Source organism: Neomonachus schauinslandi, chromosome 12 (assembly GCF_002201575.2).
Source record: "Neomonachus schauinslandi chromosome 12, ASM220157v2, whole genome shotgun sequence".
In the NCBI taxonomy this organism is placed as follows: Eukaryota; Metazoa; Chordata; class Mammalia; order Carnivora; family Phocidae; genus Neomonachus; species Neomonachus schauinslandi.
Window position 1 is genome coordinate 16,240,329 of NC_058414.1, and position 20,512 is coordinate 16,260,840.

The 20,512-nt window shown below is 45.2% G+C and overlaps 1 protein-coding gene across 1 annotated transcript in view; it reads left to right on the forward strand.

The window, feature by feature from the left end:
- Positions 1-11,360: 11,360 nt before the first annotated feature.
- Positions 11,361-20,512, forward strand: part of LAMB1 (laminin subunit beta 1) — a 70,726-nt gene continuing 61,574 nt past the window's right edge. The window contains exons 1-5 of the mRNA XM_021682939.2: positions 11,361-11,392; positions 11,537-11,666; positions 12,793-12,968; positions 15,455-15,590; positions 18,873-18,946. Of these exons, the coding sequence (XP_021538614.2) occupies positions 11,630-11,666; positions 12,793-12,968; positions 15,455-15,590; positions 18,873-18,946 (423 nt within the window). The 5' untranslated portion in view covers positions 11,361-11,392; positions 11,537-11,629. The remainder of the gene's footprint in view (positions 11,393-11,536; positions 11,667-12,792; positions 12,969-15,454; positions 15,591-18,872; positions 18,947-20,512) is intronic.

Sequence of the window (20,512 nt, forward strand, 5' to 3'; positions counted from 1 at the left end):
AAAAAAAAAAAAAAAAAAAAAAAAAAAAAAAAAAAAAAAAAAAAGAATAGCCAACTAAGTGAGCATATAGTCTTCATCAAACACAATCAGCAGAATTTTCAGTCCTCAAAGCTTTCCATGTAGTTCTTAAAAACAAAGCAACAGTGTAACAAATAACAAAGGTAGGCCAAATTTAAAATGTTAAGTTCCATTATCTAAAACTTATTACAATATATGTGTATTGCTTTACATTCATTTGCTTTAGTAGTTAGGTTTATTTTGTTTTCCTACATAAACAACTATTTGGTTGGGTACAGTGGTTCTATAAGATACACAACCAATTTCTAGGACTCCGTAATAACTGCTATCTAGATTATTAGCTCTGTTAAAGTGAATATTTAAATTAATCCAAGTTTTTTTTTTCTTGGTTCTCAACTGAGCCTATTAAAAGCATCACTATACTGTGAACTTTCTAGAAAGGAGTAGGAATGGAAGTTAAATGGGGCCTGAAAATCTAACAGCCGAACTAGTGTTTGAGCATTCCAGAGATTCGTACCATGGGAAGAAGCTCAAAGCCTGGAAAGGCTGTATAAACATCCCATATCTAAAGATAAACACTCGGGGATCTTTATGACATTCAGGTTTAGCTTTGTGTTGGCCATACTGCATTATGATTCATCTAGGGAAGCAAAATACTAATGGAAAAGGTCAAATATTCGGGATTAAAAGAACCATTGCTTTCATTTGGGAAGCGGTCTAAACTTTCTTACAAACCAATGTAAAAAAGTTAATCTATTCAGATAGGATAGGCTTCAAGTTGCAATTTTCGTTTAAAATCCCAGTTCTTTCCGACTCTTCAGACCACCACCATACATTCTACACATCAGATATATAGAGATTTGTATTCTAAAATTTCTCCTTAAACTCCATTTTTCCTTCCATCCACTTTGGGGGCTAACTCTAATATACAGACAGTGTGAAAGATTTAAACACTGATAAACACGTTCCTTTGTAAGAAAAAAATCAACTTTCCACTGTGAATACAGCTAACTGTATTTTGACTGGAACATAAAAGCAAAGGAAGTGGTTACAGAAAATTAATCATGGCTACTCAACATTGTATTCAGACCTAAACAGACCACAACAGTTCCTACTGGAACTCAGGTTTCTATGAAATACCCACATATTTTAGGGATATCAGCAAGCTTGATCTGTTTTCCTTGACTTTGGGCAGAAGACACTCTTTGCTCAGGGATGTGAACATGGCAATACTTCCACCTAGGTTACAGAGTTTATTAAAGTGACTTCACTTCTGAACATCAAAGGTCACTTTGGAGAATGCAATCACAGGAAACTATCTTAATGTAAAAATTTTTAGAACAAGGGCTATACATGTTCATTATGGAAAAAATCATAAAATAAGGGGAAACAATGATTTAATATTTTGGGCTAAAATGTAGGCAATTCCTGGGTGGTCTCCCTTTTTAATCCCTCAAGAAATATGATATACATCTACATATTTTCTTTCACAATTGGAGCTTTCCCCCAGTTATATCCTAAAAATAGGCCCCCATCTTTTTAGGCAACTGTCTAGTATTCTATTACCGGGGTCTAGCATAATTACTTAACCTAAACGATCATCAATAAGGGATCAATCAGTCATTTCCAGTTTGTCTCTTATTTAAAAATGATAGTGTAAGCCTCTTTATCTGCATAATTTGGCATATTTTCCCACGAAGTTATGTGTAATTTAAATTTTAATATTTCAGATTGCCCTCCAGAAAGGCACACAGTTACCTTCGTAGCAATTAGTTATGTTAGTGCCCTTATGGACCTCATTACAGAGGACACCAGAAGACATGGGAACCTTGACTTACCATTAGATCATCATCACCCTGCAGCTTCTCACATGACGGTGAAAGTATGGTTGCTTCTTGGTAAACCTCGTGTGGATTTACACTCTCCACAGCACGGTGTAGAGCAGTGACTGAGCAAGTTTATGCTGAGTTAACATTATGTATTCTCATTAATACTTCACAGAACACTCCTTGCTTATATTTCCCATGGGATAAAATGTAATGTGCTATAAATACACAGTACTAATGTATATTGGGTATGACTCATTCTGGCTAAAGAATTACCTGTGAATTATTTCTCCCCAGAAAGCACAATGGGCATAGTTCCAGGCATTCATTGACTGAACACATTCAGTAAGTATCTGATGAGTTCTGTGCTCAGTGCTGGGGAAATTAGTTGCTCTCAGAGCACTTGAAATTGAGCAAACACAGAAAATATACTCCTACACTAACAATCTGTTTGGTGGGCATTCATTGTATACCAACGATGTATTCTGTGTTGGTGTTAGGGATATGGCAGTGAGGGCGAGAGATGAAGTGCCTGGCCTTGTGTGTGGCACAGCTGGTCTAGAACAATCCAGAAAGATCTCTTCCAATAGGCGTATGTCCAAGTAATCTACCTGGGCTGTGGAATTGAGAAGTTTCCACACGTGAACGTAAGTAGAAGCTGTCTTGGCAGAGAAGAGCGAAGAGTGAGAAGGCATTCCAGGCAGAAGGAACTGGAGGAGCCAAAACCCAGGGTTTAGGTTTTGAGAACAGTGAGTCTATGCAGGCAAGAGCTTGGAGGGAGTGGAGGTTGATAGCTGAGAATGCAGAGGTGAGAGTAATCACATAGGGGCCAGATTTCCAAGAGCCTATAGAGTGTGCTAAGACACCTGGTCTTTGTACTTGTTTCACAGATGAGATTGAGGAGCCCTGTCATGTCATTTAGTAAAATCATTGGTGACTAGAAATAATGAATTTTAATTTCCTAGCTCTTTGAATTTGTATTTTAAGGTAAAAACCCAGACTCAGCCAACATTTATCATATGCTTTATTCAAAGTATAACAAACACTGATACCTAAAAAAAAAAACAAAACAACTTTGGATTACAATTTTTTGCTAATTATACCAGTTACAGACAAATAGATTGTCATTAAAAAAAAAAACCTCATCCCATCCCAAACATAATCACTGTACCCTCCCCAAGAGTACCCACCATCATCTGTTTGCTCTGCCTCTTTCTAGAATTTTATCATTGTCTAATCCTGTATGTATGTGTATATATGTTTATAGAAATAGAGCATTGTAATGTTCCTCCTTCATCTTCGACTTTAACCCTTGTGGGTCTCCTTACCAATAGCGTATCCATGTCAAGACAACCCTGGACTTCTCTCCATGTAGAACATATCCCATTAGTACACAGCAGTGATTGGCACATAGAAAACACTCAAGAAATGTTAAAGAATGGGAGAGGTTGCTGCTAAGGCTTAAGGTACTAATTAGGTAGATAACTGGAGCTGCCAAAGTCCAAGGCCATCAACTAGTGGTCAGTACTTTGATTAAAAAGTCCTGAGCAGATGGAGGAATCGTCAGCTCCACATTCCATGCTTTCCAGACATCATCTAGTCAGAGGGGTTAATCGCAACATTCCATTAGCCATCTTGGAAAGGGCAAACACATCCTATGACTTCTTTGTCTGGCGAACAGCCCAATATGTGAAATAACACCTACTCCTGGAGTGAAGCCTAGTGCTGACTTGTTCATGATGTGATAAAAACGCAGTCACTCGGCTCTGGGTGGGCTGGCCTTCCCAAATCTGATCACCAGCCGTGGCAGCCACAGGCGCAACAGCCTTGATAAAATAAATGCTCTTTCCAGAAGAGCAGGCTTATTCTTCTAGAGGAGTTGCAGTTGTAGAGTTAATGCTTCTAGACGGCCCACAGCACTGTGGCTGCGGATGATGAGGCAGGACTGTGGTTTTTAGAGAGGGGATGCCTTTTAACTAGCCTTTCTGTCACTTCTGAAAGGTGCTCAGATCAAAAACTGCATCTACCCAGGGTAAAAATACTGGACCGGAAATTAGGATCTACTCAAGTACAAGCCATGAGTAGTAGTGGAGTGTTTAACTTGCTAACTGAACCTAGTGTCCTGGATCACCCTAGGTAATAATTAATAACCCAGATCTATGAGCTAGGTTTGCAGCAAGAGAGTAGTTGGCACCATCATTTCAAGCCTCTGGTACAAAGATACTGCCTGAACCTTACTACACTCAAAATAGAAGTTAAATAAATTCTTTTTTTTTTTTAAAGATTTTATTTATTTATTTGACAGAGAAAGACACAGCGAGAGAGGGAACACAAACGGGGAGTGGGAGAGGGAGAAGCAGACTCCCTGCCGAGCAGGGAGCCCGATGCGGGACTCGATCCCGGGACTCCAGGATCATGACCTGAGCCGAAGGCAGTCGCTTAACCAACTGAGCCACCCAGGCGCCCTCTTTTTTTTTTTTTTTTAAGATTTATTTATTTTAGAGAGAGCAAGCACATGGGCGAAAGCTGGGCGGGGAGGGGGAGACAGAGAGCAAGAGCAAGAGCAAGAAAGAGAGAGAAAGAATCTTAAGCAGGCTCCACACCCTGCACGGAGCCGGACGTGGGACTTGATCTCACGACACTGAGATCATGACCTGAGCCAAAATCAAGAGCCCAACGCTTAACTGACAGAGCCACCCAGGCGCCCCAATAAATGCTTTCTCATTCAATAAGCATTTCCTAAGGACCTACCATGTGCCGGGCATGGGACTGGGAACTCATGGGGAAATGTGGTGAGGACTTTTGGGGCTCACTGGGAACTGAACCGGACATTTCAAATGGAGAAAGACAGAATCTAGATTTAAAAAAGAGTAAAGGAAGAGTGAAAAAGTTAAAATATTGGCATACAGAAAGTCCTTTTCTCCTCCTCTGGCTATTACTGAATTTCAGCATCATTACAAAGCCGAGGGCAGTAACACCATCAACTGAAATAAAATTTTCAAAATCTTTAAAATACAATTTTAGGTAGATTGCTATAAGAGGTGAACAGAGTTTAATTAAAAGTTTTTCTAAAACTTAACTATCAGATAGTTAATCAGATGTTGGTGATTTTCAAGCACCAGTTTTAAAACAAAAAGCAGGCCTCAAATTTTAGATGCCAATGTATTTTATCCAAGCACATAGCTCATATAAAAAAATACTTTTTAAGTATTTCTAAAGTAAGTAGCTGTAATAATTTCTTAAACTTCCAGTTCTACAGATGTTTGTGAAGGTAACTATCAAAGTTGCCAAAAGCTGAGCAGAGAGACAAAAACCCTTACTTTTTTTTTTTTTTTTTTTTAAAGATTTTATTTATTTATTTGACAGAGAGAGACACAGCGAGAGAAGGAACACAAGCAGGGGGAGTGGGAGAGGGAGGAGCAGGCTTCCCGCGGAGCTGGGAGCCCGATGCGGGGCTCGATCCCAGGACCCCGGGATCATGACCTGAGCCGAAGGCAGACGCTCAACGACTGAGCCACCCAGGCGCCCCAAAAACCCTTACTTTTAAAGGTCTTAAATTTTATTATATGTGAACTGGCAAGAATTTGTGTTTTTTACATTCTTACTGCCCCTCCTCTCGGTAGGGCACTCATGAACAAAGGTAAAGATAGGATATGCCAGAAAAATGAAACTAGTTTATGACGAATAATCAAGTCTTAAAATGTTTAATTGACTACACTTAGGTTAATCCTGCTACGAATCTAATTAAATAAAAAAATTAAGAGCTTTGCTAAGGCTCTTGAGTCTTACCTCAACCATTAATCTCTCTCCTACTCATTTTTAAAGTGCCGGGTTAGCAACCAGATGCTAAAATCCATAAACAAAGAATAAACAGTGAGCCGAAAATGTGTCCCAGTTAGACTGTTTCTATGGCATTCTTGTTAAATATAGATAAGAAGTTTTTAAAGAGGTTTGGAATTCACGGGCATAGATGGGTACAAAGTGTCACCCTACCTCCAGCAGAATCTAAAGAATCCTCTTGCCACCTTTGTGGGAGGTGAAATTCGATGGGTATACAGCATTTCAGAAAGCCTATGAAGAGCATGGATGTGACCACCTTATACCACTTTAGTGACCATCTTAAAACATTCAAATACAGACTTGGGTCCTCACTTGTGACCTTTCTTTTGACATACTTAAGAATAGACAGATGACTGTTTTTAAGACACTAATGCTAAAGACCTGCTTGAATCATGATAAACTAGGTCATGTTGCAGTTTAAAACAACACCCCCCCCACCCCACCCCCCCGCCAAATCTCAGGCTACAAACAGCAAAGGTTTATAACTCTCATGCTGCGTATCCAGGAAAATGTCTTGGCTTGGGTAATGTCTGCTGGCTTCAGGCATAGCTGGATCAAGATATTCCAAGAAGGTCCTTAAGGATCTGCCCTTTTGCTTCCCTCTGTTCAGCCTTCCTCTGTGGTTAGCCCCGGTCTCAAGCAGCCTCTACCAGTTCCATCCACATAACTCTAAGTCCAGGGGGAAAGAGATTTTCTCTCCCACAAAAAAATCCCAGAAGTTACCTAACTGCAAATTTGAATTGTATACTCATCCCTGAACCAAATACTGGGAAGAAGGAGATGAAAATGCACTGAATTATGAGCCTGGAGCCCATGGAGGGAGTGGCCCCATCCAAATTATGTGGGCTGACAATGTCAGGGGACTAGTCCCCTCAAAAAAACTCTGGGTGCTGTTACCAGACAAAGGGATGTTAAGATAAGCCCACATAGCAGTTTCTATTTATGGTCCAAGATTGAAAATGCCAGGACTCCCTGCTTGATTCAGGCTTTCCATAATCTAGGTGACAGCACCCCTATGTGCTCTCTTAATGGTTATAAGAAAGGGTTATTCAATTTTTGTTATTTATCCAGCAAGCAGATTTTGAGTGTATTCTGTACACCAAAAACTCTGCCATTGGAGGGGAATCCAAATTCCAATAAAATACAGTGCCTGCCCTCAAAGAGCTCCTAAGGGCAAGGATATTTAATACAAGATTACAAATTCCTGTCCCACATATTATAAAAGGGACATGTAGAAAGTGCTATGTGACTTTTGTTCTGAATTTTCCTGGTCATTGAACATTCTTTTTTAGCTCACTTCCGAATCTCACAAAGTACATTTAAATCTAATTTCCACAGCAAATGAGAACAATGTTACGTAAACAGTCAGGTTTTAGAACCTAAAGGTCAAAGTCTAGAATGTGCCATCCTTGTTTTACATCAATCCAGGATTTAAAATGAGACACATAAGTGGCATTCTACAACTATGAAGGTGACCTTGAAAGCAGTTTTTTTTTTGCTTCAAACAAATAATGCCTCAGAGAGACAAATGTTACATATTCTTTGAGACAGAACAGCCAACAATTTGCAGTCCCACCTGCCATTCAAAATGCTGCAGAACTTTTCAGTAAAGACTGCTTTCTGCTGAAGCAGGTCGTGCCACGTGAGGACACGTGTGGAATGGATAAGAAGGTAAGGGTCATGTCAGCAGGAGTAAAGCTTCGACGAGCTCCACTAACAAAAGTGATTCATTCCTTCTAAATTTGTAACATCTTCAGAAACCAGAGGAAGTCGTATGAAATAGAACAGAGAGGAAGAATTTGTTGATGAGTGAAATTTGGAAGTATTCCGAAACTGAACTCAAGGCTGGTGATATTTTTTTCTACTTGACTAGAAATACATGTTAGGTAGAAAGTGGACATTTAAGATTTAAAGAAGTGTTTAGAACATGGAGACTAGTCTTTATTTAGTTGCATTCAAGAAACATTTATTGAGCACCTACAATGTGCCCATGTCACATTAGGCAATGTTTAGGCACAAATCAATGTTGCACAATACTTGGCCTTGTCTTACTGTCTATCAGAGATAAGGCATAAACAAATAGTTACAGCATTATGTCATTTACGCTGGAACAGGCTTTTATAAGGTGCTGGTGGACAGAGTTGGGGGTGGAGAGAGGGAAGAGAGGAACTCTGTTTAAGTGGAAGCTTTAAAGATGCATGGTAGTTCACAAAGGTGATGAGTCCAATGAGGGTCCATGGAGGAGAGGGCAAAAGTATAAAGTATGTCCTCTACAGGCAACTTCAAGAAGCTCATATAGGCGGGCGCCTGGGTGGCTCAGATGGTTAAAGCGTCTGCCTTCGGCTCAGGTCATGATCCCAGCGTCCTGGGATCGAGTCCTGCATCGGGCTCCCTGCTCCTTTGGGAGCCTGCTTCTCCCTCTGCCTCTCTCTCTCTCTCTCTCTCTCTGTCTCTCATGAATAAATAAATAAAATCTTAAAAAAAAAAAAAGAAGCTCATATAGGCAGAGGGAAGCCATTGAAGGCTTTGGAACAAGAGAATGACTTAATCAAAGGTGTGCCTCAGAGATCCTTCTAGTGATGTTAGGGAGGATTGGACAAGGAGAAGGGGAGAGTTTGGAATAGACATGGCAGCCGGGGGAGGGGGGGGGGGGGGGGGCGGGGAGGCTCCTGCAAGGGTTCAGACCAGACTTGAGGACAGACTGAACTAAGGGTGATGATATTGGAGCAGTGGGAACATGGTGGCCAGCTGCTAGTAAAGTAGAAAGGACAGGAGCTAGTTTTGGAAAAGGCAAGGAGAGGGAAATGGCCAACACAAGTCCCAGGTGGGGCCGGCTTTAAGGATGTGGGATCTGTAGAGTCTCAGAAGGGTCCCAGGCTTGGTTTAATGCTCTGTCAACATCTTAAAACCATTAATTTTTGAACAAAGGGCCCACATGCTCATTTTCATTGTGCACTGGGCCCTGCAAATCCTACAGCTAGTCTTGCTCCCAGGCTTGTCCTGAGCTCAGAGGTGGATCACCTTGCCAATAATAGAAATTGGAAACAGAAGAACACATTTTGTTCTAAGAGGGATGGGTGGGGAGAGGTCAGTTTTGCAAGGCATGTACTTATGGGCCATCAAAGTAGAGCTATTCAATAGGCTGTTAGAAATTGGATGTAAATTCCACGCAAGTTACACGCTTGAGTTATAGATGTAGGGAGTACCAAGCCTAAGGTGGTGGAGAGGTTGGGTATGGATGAGAGTATTCAGAGGGAAAAACAGCTGGAGACAGACCTTTGGGAGCACCTACGTTTAAGGGAAAGGGAGGGGAAAGAGAAACGGGAGAGGGGGAGTTAGAGTCCTAAGGGAAAATGTTGGAACTGTGTCCTGGAAGTCAAGGAAAAAAGTCTCAAGAAGGGAGTGACCGTGTGAGATAAGCCACAAAGAGATCCAGTGGGGAAAACGGCCATTGCACTTGACAGTAAGAGGGTCCATGGTGAGACCAGTGGTGGACATGGAGGTCCTATTATAATGGAATCACTGAGACCAGTGGTGGAGATGGAGGTCCTATTATAATGGAATGAAAGAGCAACCAAGAGGAAACAAATAAGAGCAGACCATCCTTTCAAATACTTGGGCTAGGAAATCAAAAGGAGGAAAGGAGTTGAGAGTGTAGAGAATAGAGAAGCGTTTTGGTTTTTTTTCTGAAGATGGGGAAATTGAGCAGATATGCACGTGAGAGCCTTATCCTTAGCAGGTCAGAGGAGGGCACATACTTCCGGGACAAAAGTACATTCTGGAATGGGGAATGGAGACCAACAAATTCCCAGATGGAATGGTCAGAGGGTGAATGCGTATTCTATACGTTATTCCGTGCATGTATGTGTTAAAAAGAGAAAAAAAAAAAAGCCCTCAACAAATCTCTTAATTTTCTCAGTAATGTTAAGTTTACTCCTGAGAGTGAGGTGGTCAGGGTATAGGGCTTTAGAATAGTGCTGAGGCGACTCTTTGCAATCTATGAGAAGACACTGACCAGGGAGAAATATCACTGCTGAGTAGCAGGGAGGGCTCAGCGGCTCTCCAAGCAGAAGCCAGTCTCATGAAAGAGTCAGAACTGAATGATGCTTGTCATGTGTATGGATGAAAAACTAAGAGGCAACTTTAGCCCAGGGTATTAAGAGCTCAACAAGGGGAAAAGCATTTGCCTCTGAATATTTTTTAATTAAGCTCTGAAGACCCTCCATTGCAATATTAAACCCTCACAACAGCACCTGCTTTCTCTGTGTTGCTGGGGCTGCCCAGCCAGCACCAAGGATCCTGGGCATTGGCTGGAGGCGAACCACTCTGGAGGCTGCAACAGGGCAAGTGCTGATTTAGTGAATAATTAATGCATCACCAAGACCTGAGGCTCCTGCCTCCCTCAGCAGAAAGGAAATTTATAAACCCATAAAGCAGCTTTACTTTGTGGTCTAATGATTAAACTTTCCCTGGGCCCTATTTCATTGCAGCTCAGTTAAAAGCTGACCAACTAGCCGCTTAAACCCTTCTCCCTGGGGGTAATTAAAAACAAGCAAAATCTCAGGGCTGGACTAGCAAATAACTGTACCCCCTCGTGCAGGGCACTTCTGCGGAAAACCCCAACTTTGACTCCATCCATTGCGCTAAGGCAGCAGAATTGGGCTAGTTCACTGGAAGGGTGCCGGTCCGCCGCCAGCCTCACTTACCTCCCCAACCCCCAGGAGATGGGTGAGCTGCTTCTGTTCACCCCTGATCTAACCAGACAGGTCGCACACGGTGCCATTAGAAGCCCTCCCCTTCCCCCCACCTCACCATTTGTGTACCATGGAGTTCCTCTCTAGAATTGCCGAGGTGGCGCTTTGTGGAGACGGTGAAGTGTGTCTCATTCGTGGTTGAACCAACCCTGTCACGGTGAGATGGGAAAAAGCCTCACCAACAATAGTGTCATTCGAGAAATTACCTGAATTAGAGCCATCGTCTGGATTTAGGTAAGAAGTAGATTTTATAAAAACAATTAAATGGGTAATTCAATGCCGTGGCCACCTGGATGGCAGGGACGAAAGGCAGGTCCCGAATAAATGTGCGCGCCCAGGGAGCCAAGTGAGCAGCAGTTTCCTGGCTTCGCGTGGACACCTTCGAGATGTCGAGTCTAGCCCAAGCTCAGTGATACCGGATTCCCTTCCTTCCCGGCAACAAACCTGACAGGTCGACCCTCTTTCTAAGGGTTAACCCGCCTTCCCTCCCCCGCCTCCCCCGGTGCCCGGGGCGGGAGTCTGTGGCCCCGGGTACCCTTCCGTGACTCACTCCTTGCAAATGTAAACGCCTGAGCGCGCGGTAGGTCCCGCCGGGCCCCCTCGCGCCGCGATCCCCACACCTACCTCCGCGACCAGCCCAGACGCCGCCCGTCCCCCGCGCGCCGCCAGCGCCGCGCCCCCGGGGGCGGCCCCGCAGCCCCGCCGGGACCCGGGAGAGCCCGAAGCCCGCGGCGACCGCAGGCCCGGCCTTAAAACAAAAGAGGCGCCCCGGGAGGGTGGGACCCGGACCTCACCCCCTCCTCGCCCTGCGGTGGCCGCCCGCCCCCTCAGCCCCTGCTCTCCGTGTGCGCATGAGCGGAGGCGCCTCCCCCGGTTCCTCCCAAGGCTAAACTTTCTAATTCCCTTCTTTGGGCTCGGGGCTGCCGGCGGCGGGGAGAGCGCTCGCACCGCTCGGTGAGGAGGACAAAGTGGCTGCGCGATTTTTTCCCCCTCCCGACCCTCCAACTCCCCGCTTCCGTGGGAGCGGCAGGAAATGGAAGGGCCCCTCTCTTCTCTATGAACATTAGCTTTTTTTTTTTTTTTTCTCTACTTCTCCAGAAAAGAAGACGGGGGAAAAAAAGGGCAGACGGCTCGGCGGGTGCGTGCTCCCCTCCTCTGCAAGGACTGTCCCCTCGGCTACAGGCACTGGCCATGGGGCTGCTCCAGGTGTTCGCTTTCAGTTTCTTAGGTAATTCCGCGGACGCGGTGGGGGGTGGGGTGGTGGAGGGTGGGAGGAGGAGTGGGCTTGGATGGGGAAGAAGACCGCGAAGGCTTTTGACCCAGCTTCGAGGGAGTCCGGAGGATCCGCAGAGGGACTGGGGTGGGAATCGTGCCCCGGGATTAAACGCCAGCGCCCTCGGTGGCGGCTGGGGAGTGCGCGCGAGGATCGCCGCGGACCCGCAACCCGGGGGCTCTGTGCCCAGAACTGGGGATCCCCGGCCCCTGCTCCGGGCTTTGCACCTTCGGCCGGTTCACTGTGGGTCTCTCCACTGCGGGGGCAGGCTGCTTGGGGTGGGCTGGGGGCTTGCCGCGGAGGGCTCCCCTGGAGCCCATTTCCCAGCGAAGTGTTCTGGCTGAGCGCAGGCTTAGTCCTGGGAACAGATTGGAGCCATGTGGCTTCAATTAACCATCGCTGTTTGCCCCCGGATGGCGCCAGAAACAGCTGGACGGGGTGCTTCCCTGGAATGACGAAGCGTTGAAGCCACTCCAAAGCCGCAGGGACTTGTCCACTCGCCCCTTGCTTGGGAAGGCGGCGCCCCCTGCGAGTCCTGCTGCCTCGCCCCCAAAGAAGCGCCCGGGACCTCCCAGCATGCACGCACACACATTCGCAACCCCACACTCACACATTTCCGCGCGCGCGCACACACAGGGTTTCACACTGAGGATGCACAGGCTGCCGCGTGCACGGAGGTTCATACACTCACCCACCTACCGGCGCGCGCATGGGTGTTTGGCCTCTCGCGTCCCTGCGCTCAGGTCCAGGCACAGGCACATGGAAGTGGCTGGTCTGCACATCTACCTTTTGTGGCTGGAGCTGCTTCCCCAAGGCAGATCTGGGTGGGCTTGAGTGTCTATGGGTCTCCCGGGAATGATGTTCTGGGCTGCCGGACCAACGTGATCTCGTGTCTCTTTCCGAACCCTCTCCACGTCCCGGCCTCTCCCTTCGCTCGTCTTTCCACCATGCCTCTTTTCTGTGCGTTCTGCTTTCTTCTGAACCTACTCTGTTCCCGCCCCTGCTTGTTTTCCTTTTGCTTGGGCTCGCTCCCTGCTTGTGCCCTCCTCCCCACCTCCCCGGTCGCCTGCCCTTTCCACAGCCCTGTGCGGAGCCCAAGTGCGCGCTCAAGAACCCGAATTCAGCTACGGTTGCGCGGAGGGCAGCTGCTACCCCGCCACGGGCGACCTTCTCATCGGCCGGGCACAGAAGCTCTCGGTGACCTCGACGTGCGGGCTGCACAAGCCTGAGCCATACTGTATTGTCAGCCACCTCCAGGTGAGGGCGGAGATCCCAGCTCCCGGCTCTGCGCGCGCCTCCTCCGGTCCAGACCTAGGGGCCAGGCCCTGGGGACTCCACATCCTGCCAGCGATAGGAAGCGCGGCCAGTCGGGGAGTCCCGGGATTGGACTGGTTGCTCACCCTTTTTTGCTCCATCTCGGTTTTCACAGTTGTATCCGCCAAACATTTCCTGCCGCCTCCACCGCCAGCACAGTCCGTATGGAAAGGCAGGGCTGCGGGCAGACCTGGTCCCTGCCCCGGATCCTGACCCGGAGCCTTCAAAAGTCCCGAGTGTTTTAGGTTTTGTTTTTATTTTAAATCTGTCCTCCTTGGAAATGTGTGTAAAAGATAGTTTATGCTCTTTTTCTTATACTGAGTAGTGATCTTTGGTTTTTCCCGTTTCACTTGGATAAAGGGTATGGCAGCACTGACAGATACCTTGCAAGGTCGCTGTAATCACTGAACCTCATTTTCTCTCCTGTGGTGCTGTTCCCCATCTACCTCCATTAGATACTTTTTTCAAAATGCCCTGATTGCCATGGTACCCTGATAGAGAAGGACCAAAATGAAATTTCAGGATGCCGCTTCTAACAGTGGGCCAGGATCTTAGATTTCAAAGGTCACGTTTTTACAAAGTCAAAACTAATTTTTATTTTATTATTTTTAAAAGATTGTATTTATTTTTCAGAGAGGGGGGGTACAAGCAGGGGGAATGCTAGGCAGAGCAGGCAGAGGGAGAAGCAGGCTCCCCGCTGAGCAAGGTGCCCCATGTGGGGCCCAGGACCCCCAGGATCATGACCTGAGCCCAAGGCAGACGCTTAACCTGACTGAGCCACCCAGGCGTCCTAAAACTAATTTTTTTTAAAAAAAGACCCAAAACCAACTACCTAGAATCAGAAGCCTTTTGCTTGGTTTTTTTTTTTTTTTCTTAAGTAGACTGATATTTCTGACCTCTAAAGCAAGCAAAAGGCAGCTGGGCCAGAGCCAACTGCTTCCATTTTGGTCCCTTCACCTATCTGTATACCTGCCCTTTGGGAGGAGGTCCATGCTGTGCAGTTTGCACGGCGGAGGCCTTAAAATGGATTCATTTTTACAAAGCCAAGAGAGCGCCCATCCTGGAGACCTGATAAATTAAACCAAAGGAATGCGGTAAAGTGGATTCTGCTCATTTGCTTCCAGGTTTATACAGAGATGTCTAGACTGCTTCCTCCTGCTTAGAAGGGTGGCTGTAATTAAACTTTTTTTTAAGTTCTGGTAATTGTTCTTCAGTATTAGTTTCCTTGACTACAAGTTAATGAAGGCAGTCGATGGTACCTTTTCTAATATTAGCATGTAAATTTTACCTAAAATATTGTGTTAACATTTACCTCGGAGGCGAGGACATCCTGTAAATGAATCACTAGATTCTGAAACTGGCTTTGACCAGAATGAGAATTGAATTGTTTTCAAAGCCAAGTCGAGGCAAACTCACTGGTTTACGTGATTAGCCATGAAAGTGTGGAGTGCTCTTTACAGATATCAGAGCCTAAAGAAAGGGACTGGGTGTGCGCTTTTCTCAAACATTTAATGGGTCTGAAAATTGAGGCAGGAATCTTAAGTATTTTGTCCAGGGTCCCACTGCATTCCTGACTTCTGTTCTCTCTCTTTTTCTTAGTATATTTTGCTAGTCCCTAAACCCTTTTGAGAGGAAGGGGATAACTAATAGCTAAATAAATACAAACATAAGAGTACAGCCTGTTGGTACTGTCCTTATCAGAATATTACCATTGCTTGAATGTTGTTCGATGTATGTGGATCTCTGTAGATGCCATCTCAGCTTCATTAGGGTCCATGTTGGCGTTCTTTGAGTTAGTCTCAGGATACAGTGCTTTCAACAAAGCAGCACAGCATGATACCCACTTCCCAGATATTCTGTGCGGTGTCTAGGTTAGCCTGCAAGCTGCCACCATGAGTTCACTGCTTGGGCAGAGCAGAAGCTGAGAAAACTGGTTCTGTATTTCCCAAAGCTGCTTAAATACATCTGCCTAATACTTGGCCTCTGTCTTGTGAGGTTTTAGAAAATCAGGCTGAATGAATATTTTTTTCCTTTCATTTTTCAGTTTGCTTTATGTCAGCAGAAATTCCCTAATACCTCTTCTGCATTTTACTGGAAGAGTAAGCTTCTCTAGCTATTCATTGAGATGAAGGCTTATGCCTAGAAATTTCATTTTGATTAAATTAATAGTTTGTGGAAACAATGCCGCCTTTTACTTTTGACCTTGAATTTACAAGAGTGGAGGAAATTTTCAGGAGTAATTCATATCCCATAAGTTAAAAAGCAGAAGGCATATTATGTGTCACATAAGTAATTTTGGCACATGCATTTTTCTTGAAGCAAGTAGATTTGATTTCTGTATTGTGCGCTTAATTTTTGGTGTGTGCGTGTGTGTCTGTCTGTCTGTGTGTGATTGCTTCCTAGACTCATGAAACTAACTTTCCTTTCAGGAGGACAAAAAATGCTTCATCTGCAATTCACAAGATCCTTATCATGAGACCCTCAATCCTGACAGTCATCTCATTGAAAATGTGGTCACTACATTTGCTCCAAACCGCCTTAAGATTTGGTGGCAATCCGAAAATGGTATGTGGTTGGTGTGGGAACAAGTTCCATGGTGTGTGATTGGTCACCTGGAAGGAGTTTATAGACTCCTGAGTATTTGTAATCTTGATTGGTTTCTCTGCCCGGTAATTATGGCCTTTGGCAGATTTACTGCCTAGCACTAACTTTTCTTGGTAAAATCTGATCTTTTTTCTGGAAGCATGCACTTTGTATAAGAAAGCAGTCTTTGATGCTGGACCAAAGGGATATTTCGTAGTCCTCATCTGAGGGAAGTCTGCGGGGATGGGGTATATCTGTTGGGGGTGTGGGAAGGCCCTGCACAGCCCTGAATCTTCCACAAAATACAGCGTCTTTCATTTTGATCAACCCCAAAGGAAAGGGCAGAAGCAGCCGCCACCTCTACCATCGCTGTCCTTCCCTCTAGAGAAAATTCAGTAACAGTACTATGAATCAGCACTAGATGTTAATTTTTCAAAGACTCTGTCAACCTAGATATGACCCCAACTCAGTTTCTCTAGTGAGTATGTGAACCCAGCCCCCTTTTCCTTTATTTGCCTTGGGATTTGGGTTTAGTAAATTCATCAAATTTGTTGTTACTTCACTGGGAAACTAAGCCCCAGTTAGTTTGGCATTTTTTTCAAACTTGAATGCTGAACTTTGGGAAATAAAGGTAGAGTTATTGTGTCTCTTAATTAACAAGGTACCATTAGATGTTCCAAAAAATTACGAGAATTCTGGCTCTCAAAGAAGTGAACCTAGGCTTGGCCATAGAGAGCATGGATTCGATTAGATCTCTCTATGATATATGCCCTATCTCTGGAAAGCTTTCAGAGGCTTGCTGTCATTTAACAATCTATAAAGAGGAGCTCCCTTACTAGACTTCCTTGTCATTGACTATGAAATTATACTTGCTTTCCAGAAGACTGTTGGTTTCTGGGGGAGGGTTGATTGATTTTTCATTGGTCAGCCTTGGGACTGCATTGTTTACCAGATTGAGACAGACTGGTCCTCAAAAAAGCATGTGTCCATTAGAGCCTTATCAATTCTTATAGGTGGTTATCTTGGCTGATAGTTAAGTGTGAAAGAGAGGTTTCTGTAAGTCTGTACTCAAATCCCAAAGGACTTCTGAAATAGCATAGAGCTGCTTACAAACAGGAGCATGTCCCGACTGCCCACATTCTTCCAGTGACATGAAAAGACCATTAGAAGGACGTCTCAACTTTAGTATCAAGTTGATAGACAGTAAAATTGTTCATCCTGTGCTGTAGTTCCAGGGGAGGGTTTTTCTTGGTTACATCAGGAGTTCATCAATTTCTGCAACTTTGAATTTGTGGAGCAAAAGAGGCCAAATGCCAGAAAGACAGATTTTCATGTAGAGGGGCTTGCATTCTCTGTCATGAGAGATTAGATGAGGTTAGGCTGAAGGCTAGTCTTCAGAAAGTCAAACTGATGGTTACTGCCCCGTCCTCTCCTTGGTGTCCAACAGCTCATCATTAAAGACGTTCTTTATGGATGTGATGTTATCCATTTTCTGTGGGTTTCGTCCAAGTTGAGCTTTAAATGGCGGCATTAAATTATCGGTGTTCAGGCATTGAAACGGGCTCGGAGGGTGCAGCTACTTTTCACTTACCCTTCCTAATGATCTATCCTTAGGTCCGACAGAAATCAAATATGCCATAAAGGAATCATCTTGTTTCTTTTCTCTGTGGATTTTTCTTCCCTTATTAAAAAACAACAACAACAACAACTGTAATGCCTTATCAGGTTGTAAATCTAAATGGAATGTGCTTTTAGGGCGCACATTGCAGCCTATGTTCTTATGTTACAGAAAGGGTACTGGTCTTGTTTGTACTTCACGTTATTTTGTTATCTCTTCATTTTGAACAAACATTGTAGGCTTTTAAAAAGCCTGGGAGAGAGGAGACACATGGTGGCTGAGCTAGCATTTCACGCTGAAATGTCCAGAGTCGGTTTATAATATGCTCTTTTTAATAAGTTAGATAAGGTTGGTTAGTGTGATTATAATGTTTTTCTTTAACATTCCAACTAACTCATATCCGTTTCAGTGACCACCCCCCACCCCCTACAATTGGCTTGGCGGTTTTCCAGTGGGAGAGTTTATTTCAAAAGTCCTACTGATTTCCTGAAAATACACCAGCCTGTGACATGATTCATTCTGACACATTCCTGTCTTCCTGCCTTTAAGACTTCTTTTGCTCTAGAAGGTGGACCCCCAGAGCTCTCTCGAGCCCAGGAAACAGGGAGGGGTCTCCTTTAGTAAACAGGCAGGCTGGAGGGCCCGAGGTATTGGAGGGGAGGGAGCTACTTTCCATCCTTAGAATTCCAGTGGCCTTTTTAGTGTGTTAACGTGGGACTGACCGACCCTCGGGGCATGGTGCGAATGCCCATTTGTTTGTTCAGGCTTCCCCCTGAAAGGGAAGATGTTAGTATTTGTTCTGGGCCGGTTCATTTATTTGACCCATTCTTTGTCTCTGGCATTGTTTTTCGGTTGTGGTGATGCATCCAAAGGCTTCCCCATCAGGGACAGGTCTTTCTAAACGGGAGCATAACTAACATGCGTGGTAGACTCTTACTTATTTTCTTTGCTGCTGCATTAAAAAAAGGAATACTTGTGATTTGCCTGGAGGAGGATTAGGTCCCCTGCTTTAGGCTGCAAGCTGAACCCCTACTGTGCACAGGAAGTGACCCCATCCTTCCCCTCAGAGAGTCACTGGGCTTAGAGGATTGGGAAGATGTTTTACTTTCTCCTAAGCCAAAGCTGCCTTTCTCTTTTTTTAAGGTTTTATTTATTTGACAGAGAGAAACACAGCTAGAGAGGGAACACGAGCAGGGGGAGTGGGAGAGGGAGAAGCAGGCTTCCCACGGAGCAGGGAGCCCAATGTGGGGCTCGATGTGGGGCTCGATGTGGGGCTCGATCCCAGGACCCTGGGATCATGACCTGAGCCGAAGGCAGACACTTAACAACTGAGCCACCCAGGCGCCCCCAAAAGCTGCCTTTCTTGACAGCAACTAGAGGCATTCTGCCAGAGGCCTTTTCCACCGAGCAGATGCAGTATGTCGAACTCCCGGAACGATTTGTGGAAAACTGGAGAATCCTTCTGATTTGTGCCTTACCTCCTACCCCGAGGCAGGTTTCTTGTCTTCGGCTTCACTTTCAGATAGAATGCAAAGAGGATTTCTATGAGGGGCATAAAGAGATTTTAAGACAACAGTCCCAACTCTTCACAGATGGCCCTGTTTACCTTACTATTTCCTTTCTTCTTTCTAAACAATCTCCTTTAGGCGTGGAAAATGTAACGATCCAACTGGATTTGGAAGCAGAATTCCATTTTACTCATCTCATAATGACTTTCAAGGTAAGGAATTCGTCACTTTTCCCACAAATGACACGTTGAGAGCGCTGTGTCATTCCCTTTTCTGTATGGATGTCTGTTGTGAGTTGGCCTAAATGGGAACTTAAATATTCTTGTTGCCATAAATTGGGATCATCGAGCAGCTTTTAAAGATGGGCATGAATAACTATGTTTAACAAATACTCTATCTTCATGGCAAGCAGGAGAGAGCGAGCCTGTATTCTAAGGTAATTCAACTGTAAACTTTTAATTAGATGTCTTTTTATTTCCCCACGGAGAGAGGCAGCTTTGACTCTCCCAAACCACAATGAAACATCTGGAAAATAAATCCCTGATCCCTTGTGTTGATGTTTTAATGCTGAGCTTGGTAACTGCAAAGGAAGTGTATTATCTTTAGTTTTCAAGGGTTTGCAAAAATTGTGGGAACAGTTTTGCGGTTCCTTAAGAAATGCATATGCCTTCTTAAATGTGGATTTTCTCATCCTTTTTCATTTAGAGATGTAAAATGACTCTGGGGCTAGGGAATTTCTCTGGACAAAGTCCCTTTGTTTCCTCATAAGCAGCTGCCTGGAAATGACAGACTTCGCATGGCTTAAAGTACACGTTGATGCACATAAAACCCATAATTTACCTCTGGCTTCTCAGATTAAAATCGCTTTGGGTAGTTTTTGGTTGGAGTCGGGGGGCCTTAGCTGCACCCTCTCAGGTTAGGAAGAGGTGCCAGGGAGAGATTGACCCACGTGTGTGGGTAGCCGAGAAAGTCTTACCGTGCCTGGAACCAAAGCCTGGGAGGCCAAGGAGCATGGAAGTCAGAACATGACTAGGAGGGATGGTGGACTGCTGGCTCCCAGGCCTGAGCCCCTACCCCCTGCCAACCCTCCCCACCCCCCACCCCAGAGGTGCTGTTGCTGCTAGAGAGGAAGGCTCCCACTGTGACACCTGACACTGGGGGAGGCAGGGGCTTTTACTAAGCAACTCAACACTGCACCTCCTCCCTTCATTAACCGCAGCCAAGCTCAGCCTGGCCATTAGAAGTGAAACTCAGCCATGCATGAGGATGTTGCCTTTCTGTTATGTGACACCTAAAAATATACAAAAATATCATTATTCATGTCGATGGCCCTATCTTTTACTTCGGAAAGGGCATCTGTGTGCCTACATGGGTCATTCTGAGTTTGCGTCCATCCAGAGGTCCTTTGGGTACACATTCTGTAGTTAAATACTCATTCAAGTGAATACCGTGGGCCAAAGGGGAAACTGTGCACACAAGTGAGGAAGGTCAAAGAGGCGGTGACCGAACAGGGACATGAAGAATGGGTACAGGCGGTCAGACTGTAGTTGGTGAGAGAGACTCATCCTGCAGGTTCTAGCTCCCATGTGAAAAGCAGTATCTATGGGGTTGGACAGGCTTGGGTATAAATCCCCACTCTGCCCCTTCTTGGCACGTGTGGCTGGAGCCTTGGCTTCTTCTCGGGAAGGAAGAATGAGAACACCTGCGTTCTAGGGTTGTGCGACCTAGCCCTCTGCTGCGGGAATAGGCATCATCTTGCTACCTGGCATCTAATGGGA